The sequence below is a fragment of the Pyxicephalus adspersus genome, chromosome W (genome assembly GCF_032062135.1).
Source record: "Pyxicephalus adspersus chromosome W, UCB_Pads_2.0, whole genome shotgun sequence".
NCBI classification, from domain to species: domain Eukaryota; kingdom Metazoa; phylum Chordata; class Amphibia; order Anura; family Pyxicephalidae; genus Pyxicephalus; species Pyxicephalus adspersus.
Window position 1 is genome coordinate 3,656,584 of NC_092870.1, and position 14,052 is coordinate 3,670,635.

The 14,052-nt window shown below is 40.1% G+C and overlaps 1 protein-coding gene across 5 annotated transcripts in view; it reads right to left on the reverse strand.

Moving 5' to 3' along the window:
• The window catches only part of LOC140342835 (zinc finger C4H2 domain-containing protein-like), an 83,693-nt gene that overhangs the window by 18,396 nt on the left and 51,245 nt on the right, over positions 1–14,052 (reverse strand). For all 5 annotated transcript variants that reach the window (XM_072429201.1, XM_072429198.1, XM_072429197.1 and 2 more), the window contains one exon: positions 10,967–11,138. In XM_072429201.1, coding sequence (XP_072285302.1) covers positions 10,967–11,122 — 156 coding nt within the window. In that variant the 5' untranslated portion in view covers positions 11,123–11,138. The remainder of the gene's footprint in view (positions 1–10,966; positions 11,139–14,052) is intronic.

Here is a 14,052-nt window from a genome sequence, read left to right on the forward strand (position 1 = left end):
TTTCCCCTTTGTAAGATCTATTGGTCCGTCGTTAAATCCAAGGCACCCCAAACAGAGCACATTCTACATTTGGCACCCCAGAAAGCGTGTGGAACACTAAAATCCACATAGAACCCACAGGACAGAATTGCTCTGAGTTATGTTTCTAGAAGTTTAAGCAAACTTAGTTGAAGGACCAACCAGACCTGCTGTAAGGATCGCGATGCAGAGCTGACTGGATCTTGGACATTGAAGAAACAGAGGAAGTGGTATGTGATGATTGGTTTACATTGCATTTGCATATGTTTTATGTTTAATATTTTGATTGAGTGTATGTTTATGTAGGGAAAACTGGTAGAATTTTGGAATGTGAGTTTAGGTCTACATTTTGATGCAATTGCACAGAATTGAGATTTTTTTTAGAGGAACAATAGCCTTCTGTTGGTAGTCTGACTTTGACTTCAGACTTGTGTGAGTGTATAGGTATTGACAGAGTGTGTGTATTGGGTGTGTATTATTGTTTGTAGGAAGAATTGTTTCTTGGGTGGAATATAGCTTTGTAAAATGGAATTTGTATATACTTATATTAACAAGCATGCCTCTGCCAGTTATCGTACATGTGCAGATGAACCTGTTAAAAGTCAGTTTGAAACACTACTATCCCAATGTAAGGAACATAATAGTAAACTACATAATAAACTGACAAAGAAAGTAAATAAGGAAAAACTGGCCAATGAGATAGCAGTATTGCTCAGGATCAAAGGCATAGCTGAGCAACAGGGGGAGTACTGGAGTAGGGACAGAAAAGAGCTTAAAGAGCATTTTGATAAATTTGGTGAAGGTTTACTAAAAATGGCAACTACCTCTGACACTGAGATGGGTGAACTAAGAGCTGAAGTAAATGATTTAAGAAAGGAAAACTGTGAGCTACACCAGAAAGTAGAACAGTGCAATGCAGACTATAGTCTTAAATGCAACTTGGTGGATGCATTACAGTTCAGATTGTCTCAGAAGGAAGAACTTGTTTTGGCACTAGAAATGAAATTGGCGGATGCAAATTCCCAGTTTATGGCCAAGGAGAAATGCATTTTATCCCTTAGTACACAAGAAAGCAAGCGAGAGTCGGCTAATACCTGCACTCTCACCGAGATGAATACCCACAGAGGGGTTCCATCAGCAGATACACCCAGAGCTGCAAGAGAAAATGCCAGCACACTCACTGTTCAGGACAAATACCATCTGTGCTAGATTCTTGGTGAATTTAATGGGCTAGAGTCACCAGGGAGTATCTCCAATAAATTGGAGGCTGTAGTGTGTCAATATGGTCTGAACAACTAAGATAAAGAAAAAAGTTTGTCATGACTGAGTGTGCTAATGTCTTTGTGTTCTTTTTCAGGGCCTTTGAAGGAAGCTGTGAAAGTTTTATATGCTAATGTTTGTGTTTTTTTACAGGTTATTTGCAGTAGGAGCACAGCACTGGACAAATCTTAGTAAACTGATTCAATTGTCTTTTTGTAAACAAAAACCATGTGGTATTATGAGCTCAATAATTAATTGTTTCGAAACAATTACACTAAAAATCAAATGTTAAAACACTATCAGAGGTCATCCTTTTGTGATGAGTTGTGAATGTTTGTTTTTGGTTAACCCTTTTTCCTCCAGGTGTGAAGTCTTCTCACAAAAGAGCTAGAAGTCCCTCGAAGTCTGTGTACACACCAGAAGTTGAGTCTTTTGTGTACTGTTTGTCTTTTGTAGTCTTTGTGTTTTATTTTGTTTGATGGCCAGTAGAACATTTTTGTTGCAAGTTTTTTTTTTTATTATATTTGTATATCCTGTTCTGTTAAGGCTCATTTTTAAATATTTTTTTTTACTTTTTTTTTTTTTTTTAAAAACTCAATACTTTACCCCTAACAATCATTCATCAGGACTATAAAACTCATATTGTTCTAGTGTGGTACCGGTGCATAATGGTAACAATAATGGTAATAATAGAGTTTTGAAAATACCAGGTCTAAAGTGTGTCCAGCGATATGTGTAGGGCTGTTGATGTTCTGTGTGAGTCCAAGGAGGAGGTAATGGAGAGCAGTTTGGCTGAGGAAGGATGGTTGAGGATATCTACTGCAATATTAAAGTCGCCAGGGATGAGGGTGGGCAGTTCATGGGAAAGAATATGTGGGACCCAAGAGGCAAAGTTGTCCAAAAATTATGAGACTGGACAGGGGGGCGGTAGACAACAGCAGCAATAAGGGGTAGGGGGCAGAAAAGACAAATAGACTGAAACATATCTACGGTCTCATTGAATCCTGCAATAATCAAGTCCAATTTTAAGGCCATAAGGTACCACCTAGTTTAAGACCGCATAGCAAGGTATCAGCCAACTGCTTCTCCATTATGTTTTAGGGGATATAATGAACAGGGAACGATGGAATATATTTGGTGGTCTTGCCCGAAAGCCCAAAACAATTGGTCAGCAGTCTTTATCTGAGATAATCTTACTGGAGTTTGCACCAGAAAATGCTTTATTTAGCAAAATCGACCAACCACATATGTTAAGTTGTATTTGTGATAATATTTCCTATTTTGCATTGTCTTTTTTCTTTGTTTAATAATTAATTGTAAACAATGTATATGTTCAAAAACCCAATAAAAATATTGAAATATAAAATAACAAGTATTTCTGCAATGTGGCTTGGTCAATTCCCAGGTCATATAACATGTATAGAAGTGTCAGGTCTTCTGACCCAGAAATTTATTAAAAAAAAGACTGCAAATACATATACAAAACACTTAAATGAAGTCATCACAACTCCACAACTCTATGGCTGCAATTGTGCATTTATTTCCCAAACACAAATGTAATGTCATACAACTTTGTGCTTAATAGGCAGTCAATACATTTAAATGCAAGGATTGCTTTAAAGCAAAGCAAAGTACATTTTCTGTGATAAATACTGCCAAATTTGTTTCTTCCACCAATCAGTATGTTACAGTCTATTAAAATATTTTCAAATAGCTTAGAAATATCAAATGGTTTTCTGTTGTTTCTGCAGGAAACACAGAAGCCAGATTTTCATGGGATGATTATTCAGACTTAAGTAAACATATTACAGCAGCAGGCAAGTATTGATCCATGAGTCATACATCATTTGCTAGAATTACTTGGACATGACTCCCTCTCTTGGCAATGTTCCTTTATTCTATCAACCCACCTACAATTGTTATTACATATCACAATTCTGCCCTACCCCTTTCTAAGTCATTCAACTTTTTGGAAGTCATTCATGCTCAAAAGTGATTTGAGAAATTGTTGACAGAGCAATTAATGAGCGATATGTTCCGGCACTAAACATGGTATGGACAACTGATTAAAGTTTAAATGACATCAAAAGACCAGTAAGTTTGCTCTAAAGTTAACAGGACTGACTGTAGCTATTATGGACAGGCAATACATATTGCATTATCTATATATTTCTAATAGGCAGTAAATAAACTTAAAGCTAAACCAAAAAAAAAAATCACACTTACCTTTAATCCCTCAATGGTGCTGGTCCTTTTTACGATTCGGTCCCACGTCATCCTAGGATTCCGCTTTATCCCAGAGGAAGCGCTGGACGCCGCGATCTTCTATCTTCTCTTTCATCTTCTTGCTACGTCACGGCTAACGTAGACGCTGTGAAGGGAAAAAAAAGGCGATCTTACTGCGCATGCGCAAGATCGGCATCTCTTTCCCCTTTCTGGGAAAAAATGCCCCTTCTGAGCATGTCCAAGCACCCAGAACGTTCCGGGATGCATGACATAGGTATCCCGGGAGGCTCTGCGCTCCCACTAAGTTTTGATCGCCTCAGCGATCAAGACTTAAACAGGCGGGGCTGCACCCTTTTTTTTGTTTTTTTTTCTTTACACTTGGCGTTACACTTAAAATAATAAATAAATACATAAACAAACATTTTTACTTTATTTAGAAGGGTTGTCTACCCTTTTATGTAAAGTAAAAAAGGTTAGTTTAGGTATGCTTTAAAAATAATCCCTGTAGCTAGCTGCAGGCACTGTAGAGCAGTTTATCCTCACTAAAAAAAAAAAAAGCAACTGAAGTCATTCAATTTGTCTTTCTCAGTCAGCACAATTCAAACAACTGCACTCTGGCTAATCCCTAACCTAATATAGAGCTGTGCTGGCACCCGAGGAGAAGTGAAATAGTAGGAGTGAGCTGAGCTGCCTGACAGAATGACTTTTAACCCCCCGGCGGTATTCCCTAGTGTGACTCGGCGTGAATTTTACATGCAAAAAGTAGTAACCCCAAATCACACTCGGGGTAGGAAAAAGAAAACTCCTACCTGCGCGCCCCTCGATCCAGCGGCGTCCTCAGCGATCCCTGGCCGGCTTCTGCATCGCATCCTCGATGTGATGCGTGAAGCGTCAGTATGCTGGGGAGGCGTGTCCAGTGGGAAATTTAAAAGCAGATAACATTGTATCAGCAGCAATTCTGACAGAAATCACCATGTACAAAACGTCATATCTCCTAAACCGTATGTTGTAATGACTTGAAAGTTTCAGGGTACACAGGGCACTCTCATAGCCACTAGTAACCAAAATAGCAGCCCCCTAGCTTTAGGGAGTTTCAAGATATAGGGGTCACAAAATTAAAATCTTATAAAAATACAACATTGGGGTTGCCGTTTCAAAAATGTGCACCTAGGAGTCCTAAATTGAAAATGTACCTGAGGGGCCCCTGGGGCCACTTACATAGCAAGGAGCATTGAGGTGAGGCCCCTAAATGTAAACCCACCTGTCACAAATCTTTAACTGTCAAACTACGCTCCCCTGTCTGCTTCTCTTCTTTGAACCCCAATTTCTTTAGAGTGGCAGGGTGTATTAAACGTAGAATATAGGTGCAAGTGGGGGACACCTTTGGAAAACCCCTTATAATTTCATTACTTTAGCATCATTAGAACATAAAAAACTCAGCTCATCAACATGTGCTGCCCTGTTACACACTACTGCCCACTTCTAACACTTGAACTCCAATTTCCCTGGAATGGGGGGTGTAAGAAACCACAAACGTGTGGGGAACATCTGTGGATACCATCCCCCAAAATTTCCACACCATGGCATCATTAGAACAAACTCTGCCCAAGGTGCGTTTTGATGGACAGAATTTTTTTTTGTTGTAATGATGCCATGGTGAAAAGGTTTGGGGGGTGTTAGCCACAAGCACTTCACCTTTCACGTTTATTTTTGTTTCCCTGCATTTTTCTGTTCTAGAGAAATTGGGGTTCAAGGAAGAGAAGCAGACAGGGTAGCATAGTATGACAATTAAAGTTCTGTGAAAGGTACCGGTAGGTATAAATTGAGAGGCCCCACCCCAATGCTTGTTACTTGTTTGCTTGTTATGTAAGTGGTCCTGGAGGTCCACAGTTTGCATTTTAAATTGTGGGCTCCTAAGACATACACTCTTTTGAAACAGCAACCCCAATGTTCAATTTTCCCAAGTTTTAAACTTGTGAACCCTATTTCTTAAAATTCTTTAAAGAAATTGGTCACTAGTAGCTATGAGGGTACCTTGTACCCTAAAAATTTTAAGTCATTACAACCAAGGATTTAAGAGATCTGAAGGTTTGATTACAGCGAGTTGTTAGGGTGCAGACTATGACAAGCAGATTTTACACTCACATAGCTATCACACTGCGCTGCCAATGACAATACACACTGCGGATAAACTTCACAGGTTTTTTGTTTGTTTTTTTATAGAAGAATATGGGCAGTGATGAGAGGAGGTCACTGGTTGTCTTAAGCTACGTACACACTTCCAATTATTATCGTTGGAAAACGAACGACGAACGATCCTGCACGATATCTACGAACGATCGTATAGCTCGTTTCCAACGACTTTCCTCGTTCGTCGGCGTCGTTGGTTACTTTTTTACGAACGATTTTTTGCCCAATCGATCGTTCGTCGTTCGTTTTGAACGATAAAAATTGGAAGTGTGTACGCACCTTAACCCTCATCTGCTATCACATGCATGATGCTATTAAAGCATCACCACATTTTTAACATGAAAAATATGTAAAAGAGTGATTTTCTATTTTATATAATGGAAAATTTTGTTTTGTTTTTCCTTTTTTTGGGGAAAGGATCTCTCCCAATCTGTCTTTACTGCCATAGTGGTAAAAACTTTTACAAAGTTCACATTTACAAAGAAGCTGTGGATTGCTCCTTCCGCACATGCATCTTCAGAGGCTTTCTCATAATGTAAAAAAAAGTGCTCAATCTCACGCATGTGCAGTGCAAGGCGGCGCTGGACGTTACAGTTGGGATCAGAAAAAAAAAAGAGGGAAGCTGAGCCAGCATGGGACACATCTGAAGTTAGGCTGAATTCACCCTGGTAGTAAGGTTGCATTTGCTGCATTTCCCCTTATTCACGCCAGGAACCACTGCTGCTTAAAATACTGCTAGCTCAATCCCAGGTGCCTACTCGGGAACAGTATATGGCCCAGTTTTTTTGCTGCTAATGTGAACTAAGCCTAACTTGTTACACCACATTGATCACACTATTACACTACTTCAAGGCATTACACTCCTAAAACTTAGAACACTAGACACTGGACAGTTGGGGAATAATATATAGGATAGAAAAATTGGACATACTAACAGGTAGGTAGAACACTGACACTAATAGGGGTTACTGGATATCTGTGGCATAAACTACTGGGAACACTAAATTTGCCCCGCCCCATTTTTGACCACCTGGCTACAGCTTTCCCCCACCCAGCTGAAAAAAAAATTCTGTGGAGAACACTGGTATGTGCCTATTCTTTTTGTCCACTGTTTCAGTCTGTTGTTACCTATACACATTAGGTTCAACTTGGTTGACTTGGTACTTTCTACTTGTTTGCCAATTTTGAAAATCATTTGCAGGAATACCATCACCGAGATAGCTTATTTATACTGACAATAGCTGTCTAATAACAAAGAATAAATTTAATGGCCCTGATTTATTAAAGCTCTCCAAGCTGGAGAGGATACACTTTCATCAGTGAAGCTGGGTGATCTAGCAAATCTGGAATGGATCTGGTCCAGGATTCAAAACATTTGCTAGCAAATGTCTTTGAAGAAATCCATTCCAGGTTTGCGGAATCAACCAGCTTCACTGATGAAAGTGTATCCTCCCCAGCCTTGTATCCTCCCCAGCCTTGAGGAGCTTTAATAAATCAGGCCCAATGGGTTTATTCAGCTTGATCTAATTTGTACCTCTGGATCTGATCTGTACCAGTCAAAATGGTGCTGGCATGAAAATTAATATCAAAAACTTGCCAACATTTTTTGGTTAGGTATGTATATATTAGTATATATTCTATTGATTTTACTATTGATTTGGGTTGATTCTATGCTATAGCTATTGGATGACTGGTTCCCCTATTAGACTGGATTGAGGAGACACTGGTACTGCCAGTGTCTGTTATAGATATTCTAGGAATTTGTGTTTGTGATGGTGGCTTTTATCATCCAGCCTTGTGGAGTCAGTTGAGATAATTGTAAGAATTATGTTTTCATGTTTAGTTGTAGTAAATTTGGATGTATTGTCATGTCGATTCTACAATATATCTTTTTGGGGCCCCACTTGGCATTTGTTCAGAATTTCAGCTTAAAAATGGTCCTCACTCAGGGCTGTAGTCAGACCTTCTGATCGCACCATTGGGTCTCCACACGTGTGCTTTGCTCTCGCTCAATCTTTTACTTTGTAACGTTTATCCTAAATAAACCCTCTAAATCTGGGGTCCCCAACCTCCGACCGTCTGAGAGGTGGGCCGTGGCTCTGGCTGGTGCACCCCCCAGCGTGGTCAGCTGAAGGACCCCATTGGGGGGGGGGGGGCACACTGGTCAGAGCCGCGGACCATGTTTTCCGTACAGACTACAGGCTCAGGGCGGTAGGCGTGTCCTGTCTCTGTACACAACCCGCCCGGTCTCTGTATTGTCATGAATCGAGGGGACATTCCTTGGCTGTATTGACCCAGAAACACAGGGATAAACAAAGGCCCCTCGGCTACTACAGTGCACACTTGGATCCATTTGCGTTAGCCCTGCCCTCTTGCCTCTGGGCTGTGGCAGCTACTGCAATGACAGTGGAAAAAGTAGCCAAAATTGTGTTGGGTAATCAGCTGGTGATTTTGGAGCCCTTTTGGCTCCTCACAATTTCGTGTTTCTCAGATGCAACATTCTAAACCCTGCTGAACCTACAGTACAGCTGATGCCAAATGGACCTTTGATCATCATAAATCCTTGACCCATCTATGAAAAAGTACCTCTCGCACAGCCTCTGCAATTCTACATGGACAGGCTGTGGTGAAGGCGGACCAAATTCCCAGTCGGTATTCAGCTCAGGTTGCTGAATTGGTGGCACTCACAGAAGCTTGTAAGTTGGCAGAAGGAAAGGTAGCAAACATTTATACCAGGCATATCCACAGTCCGGCCCGGGGGCCAATTGCGGCCCGTGTTCAGATTTTCACCGGCCTGCAGCCTCTGTCATAAAATCAATTATACCTCAGTATAAAATACACGCATAATCGGCAGGACAGGAGTCCCCAAAGGAGAGAGAAACTCTTCTAAACATAGTTCATTTATTTTCTAGCATAGAGACTAAATTTTTCCTGCCCCTAAGAAATTACATTTTGTTTGTGGGCATAAATCTTACAAGTGTTTGCCTAAATTGACCAGAGGGAACTGTACTTTGGGGTATGTGATTCCAGAAGAAAGAGTAAAGCTGCGTACACACGGCAAATTTTTCTCGCCCGATAATCGGTATCGTTCATGCATCGTGCAGTCTTTTCTCGTTGGAAAGGATCGTGAAAGATCCTTTCCAACGAGAAAAATTGCAGGTGTGTACGCAGCTTAAAAGAAAAGTTGCCATTCCCTGAAGGAATGAGCCTTTCCTTCATTATTTGAGTTTTAGATAAAAAGAGAAATACTTTCGAACTTAAAAATTAGATACTCCTAAAGCCAATTCATTCTTGCATTGCTTATTTTATATTTTGGTTTCAGATATCTTGGTATTTGTGAACAGTGTATTTCGTCACGGGGCTCGTAAAAGCAGCCTCACTGTAATTCTTGTCCCTAGCCCTTTAAACAGGGGTACCTGAGTTACAATAGTGAAATGTTTTCTTTATAATTGTAATCAAATCAGTTGATTAACAATTGTATTGTTAATGGTTTACTCAATGATTATTATTAACCACCTGGGCGTTACACTGATGTCTAGATTTCTGTACCAAAAGCGGTACACTGTTTTTCATGAAATTTTTTTTTTTAAATTGTAGACCTGTAAGTTACAGAAATATGTCCGAACAGGGGTTCTAGTAGATATCATGAATATAAAAAATGTTTGAAACACACAATCATGTAAAAAAAAAAAAATACTTTTAATAAAATTAAATAAAAGACACAAAAATCAGCTTAAACAAGAATACATAAATAAATGAAAAATACTGAAAATGCGATAATTTGGTATACTGTATAGTAATATATTTTTCTAAAACACCTCCCTAGTGTGGTAAATTTTAAAACAGAGTCCAATGTCACATACCTATAGACAAAACCACATAAATATATTTTGTATTGGATTGGATACAGGACTTTGTATTCAATCCAATACAAAATGAGTGTTACAATTACCAGTTATATACTTTGTATTTATTTTATATTATTTTGTATTGGATTGGATACAGGAGTTTGTATTCAATCTAATACAAAATGTGTTTGAATGAGTTTGAATTTGAATTTCCCGCACACGCGCCAACGTCATCGCCGAGGGACACGTACACGCTATGGACGGAGAAGAAGAAGCCGCCGGCCGGCTTCTTCTTATCCGCCGGCCGGCTTCTTCTTCTCGGAGAAGGCACCCGACGCTGGAGAGGGAGATCGACGCTGGAGGACGACGCTGGAGGACGACGCTGGAAGATCACAGCGGGACCAAGTAAGTGATCGATAAACCCGAACTTTTCTCACTGTATTTTCATACAGTGAGAAAAGTTTGGGTTTATCGATAATTGCAATTTTTTTTTAACCCGAACCAAGGTCGGGTTTAGCGGTAGGGTGGGTAATATGTATGTTTAAAAATAAACAACATGAGGGACTGATAAAGAAAAGTAATTAGTATATATTCTATTGATTTGGGTTGATTCAATGCTTTACCTAATGGATGACTGGTCCTCTTTTTAGACTGGATTGAGGGGACGCTGGTACTGCCAGTGTCTGTTCTAGATATTCTTGGAATTTGTGTTTGTGATGGTGGCTATCATCCAGCGCTGGTGTTGTCCGTTGAGATAAATAGTAAATTTGGATGTAACGTGATGTTGATTCTACAATGCTGATGTAATGTAACAAGAAAAAAACATCTTTTTGGGGCCCCACTTGGCATCTGTTCAGAATTTCAGCTTAAATGATCCTCACTCGGGGCTAGTAGTCAGACCTTTTGATCGTGCAATTGGGTCTACACACGTGAGCTTTGCTTTATCTTTTACTTTGTAACATTTATTCTAAATAAACCCTCTAGATCAGGGGTCCCCAATCGCCCCTGGCATCATTACGTCACCCTGGGGTGGAAGTTTCTTCCCCTTTGAGTGACACGCAGCTCCCTGCGCAGGCGCGGTCCGGAGTCTGTGCATTCAGTGGTCTGTGAGCGCCAAAAGGTTGGGGACCACTGCTCCAGATCATCTCATCGTGGACAGAGATATTGTTTTTCCTTAACATCTGCAAGCATAGCTTCCTACTTGATAAGATTGCACAATTGTTCAGAAACATATGACTGTTTTGCTATGTCCACAAACAGTTTTGTAGTATAGTTTTAGGTGGTGCGTGCATTGTCTAGGTATCTGTCATCTAAACTAACATGCTGAGAGCTAAGCCACTGAATTCTAGGTACCGTACTGACCAAACCTCTCATATATAGACTGACACTTCAGCTGTTTTTGGAGTAAGGACTGTAATACATACCACATTAATGTCAGCATGAATAAGCCTCAGCTCTTCTACATGAGCCATCTTCTCCTGAAGTAAAAGGTCCATTTCTTGTTTGTACTCTTTTAGATGTCTCTCTTCAGACTCCAATGACTCAAACTCAGCTTTCAGTCTGGCCTTGATCTTCTCCATCTGAAGAGTCTTGTTTCTGAAAGGACCAACATGAGTATAGTTATCAGACATCATAATTTAAATCTAAATTAATTATAATTTTATTGATATTTCTTTCCACAAAATTTGACCAGTCACAGCAATTTTCTCTTTAGTGCTGCTTCTAATACAATGCCCGAATATTCTTATTCACAACTATTTGTTTACTAGAAAATGGTTTCTGAAAAGACAGCTTTCAAAAATTACAACAACCAAATAGCCACTATAACGTAGTATTGATTCTGATATGAGAACCGTTCCCCCAACTAAATAGTTGCTTTAAACAATGTAAATGGTAATCAACCATGCCCTTTCTACTTTCGAAGAGTTGTCGGTGTCTTCCATTACTTCCCAAAAAAATACTTTCTTCAAAGCACCATGAAAAGTAAACTAGACCTACAATATGAATACACAACTGTCAAAAGACAGACCACATGTCACAGATTCCCACAAGTTCAGGTCACCTGTGCCTCCTTCATGCTCACCTTCCTTGCAGCCCCCTGCTGCCAGCACCATCTCTGCCTCTGGATCCAACATTCTGTTTACTTCCTGCTCCAAGTCAGGTGATTGTCTGTCAGCTGCTCCCTTGCCTCAGAGAACCAGAGTATTCCACAGACGCACTCCCTCTGCTGGCCAACATCTAAATAACACCTGAGACCATCCCAGCAACAGCACTCCCTCTGTTGGTGCGATTGATATCTGGGGCTTACTTGATCCATGCCCATCTCCCCTTCTTAAGGAAGTGACCTGGCAACAGGAAGTTGCCTGAACAAGGAGTTCCTTTGGCTCTGCTTACAGGTTACTGTTTATCTCTATTGTTCCTAATTCTCCGTGTTCCAACCCCGGCTCGTTCCTGACTACTCCTGCTTGTTGCCCATCCCGACCTCTTGCCTGTTTCCTGACCATCCTTGTTCCCTGCCAGTCCTGACCTTTTGGCTTGTCCGACTACCCTACCGGATTTCCCTTTTGTACTACGCTTCGGTCACTGCTCGTTGGCAGGCACGGGGGCCGCAACCTAGCAGTATCTTGCCGCACAACATCCTCACCTCTAGAGGCTCTGGAGAAGACCAAGCTACTGCTTAGACCCTGCGCATGTCTCCAGCCGTGACACCACACATCTGCAGAACATTTTCTGTATGGTTATTAAATCACGGAGATCTTTACCAATGCCTAAAAAGCTGCAATTTTTTTTTTTTTTAACACACCACTTTAAGCCCAACACTAGCCAAAATGTATGTTTCAGTTAAACTAAAAATGTTGTTTGCAGTCAGTTGTGATCCGCAAAGGCAATGCTAGATTTTCATCAAGACAATCATGAAATGCAAACCAAAATGTATAGACAGATTCTAGTTGACAGGTGAAGGTGAATGACAAGTTATACTTACCGTCACGTGGCTCCCTTACCACTCCTTTCTGTCATAGCCGTGACAGGGATTTGGGAAGCACTTAACCTTCTTTCATGATGTGCATAACTACAAGATGGAGGGAGTAATGTTCATGTCCTTGTAGATTGCAGTGGGTATAATACAGGAAGAGGCAGCGAGGGAGTGCTATGCAGGTAAGCATTACTTGGCTCAGGGAGTGGGCTTAAAGATCTGATAAAAAAAATAAAGCTGGGATGGGATCAAATGCTACAATGTAATCACATGAACAGGCATGTCCACTAATACACATCTGACCCCATCATGTTTACATGCATTACATGCACATGTGTCGGGGAAAGAATAAAGTTAGTGTTCAAAGAAGTACTGGGAGTAGTGGATGACACAATGGCCCTGATTCATCAATCAAATGCGCGTACGCTGGACGTGCGTACGTTCGCGCCAACATACGAGCCGGTTTCCCACGGTCCAGAGCCGAGTGCTAGTACACGCGCCTTCACTTGCCAGCCAGATTCCTGCCTTGATAAATGAGCAATAGGGGTCGCGAATCTGCCAATTAAGGCGATTAGATTTTAGCTGCACGATTAAGGAGGATCTGTTAAGCTCAATGGTGAGATCATAGCAATTAATTAACGCGCACCTGCTCTCTGTTCTGTGCAAATCTACAGTCCATTACAGGTCAATTAGAATGTTTAATACTTCAACTTCTTTTGGGTAAGGTGTTACTTTTTTAGGTTACATTGTACTCATTAACAAAATTAATTATTTATTGTTACATTTGTTGCACTGTTTTCATACTTATATACTAGTTAACAGTTCATAATATGTCACACAATAGTATGAATTGTAACAATTTGTCACCAAGCATTTGTGATCTAATTAAAATATCATTGTAGTTTGGCTTGATAGAAATGAAATAATTGAAAAAAGGATTATTGCCAAAGGTGGTTTAAAAAAACATTTAGTGATTTCACTTGTGTATATATGTCAAAATACAATTAAATGCATATAAATACATATGCATTTTCATTAATATTATTTAACTGGACTGGTTTGCGGGGGGGGGGGTGTCATCAAGTGCTTGAATGTTATGCATTGATGTGACTTTGTAATCCTCATTATTGTTAGTTTCATCTTTTGCTGCAATGTTTTTGTGCCTGGTCTGTAATGACAGTTTCTGTTGTTTAGCAAATCTTATGCAATGTTTTTTCATTTTTTTTAAAACTAATATTCAGTACAAATGTCTGCATGCTTTCCACTCCAAACTACTACTTGAACCCCCTTGTTTGCATTTGTCCCATTTTCACATATTCAGTTATCTATTAACCAGATATTGTTTTTTGAATGTATTATGTAGATATATATTACTCTGGCATTTGCACTCATATTGATTTGCTGCCACACAACTCCTCTGTACATTTGTAGTTGTGTTATGGGTTTGTTGTCATTGTGCTGTGCTGCCTGATCTTAGCACTATTGTATACAAACACACTTCCACTTTCTGTACAAACTGGTTGTGAATTAGTTGTC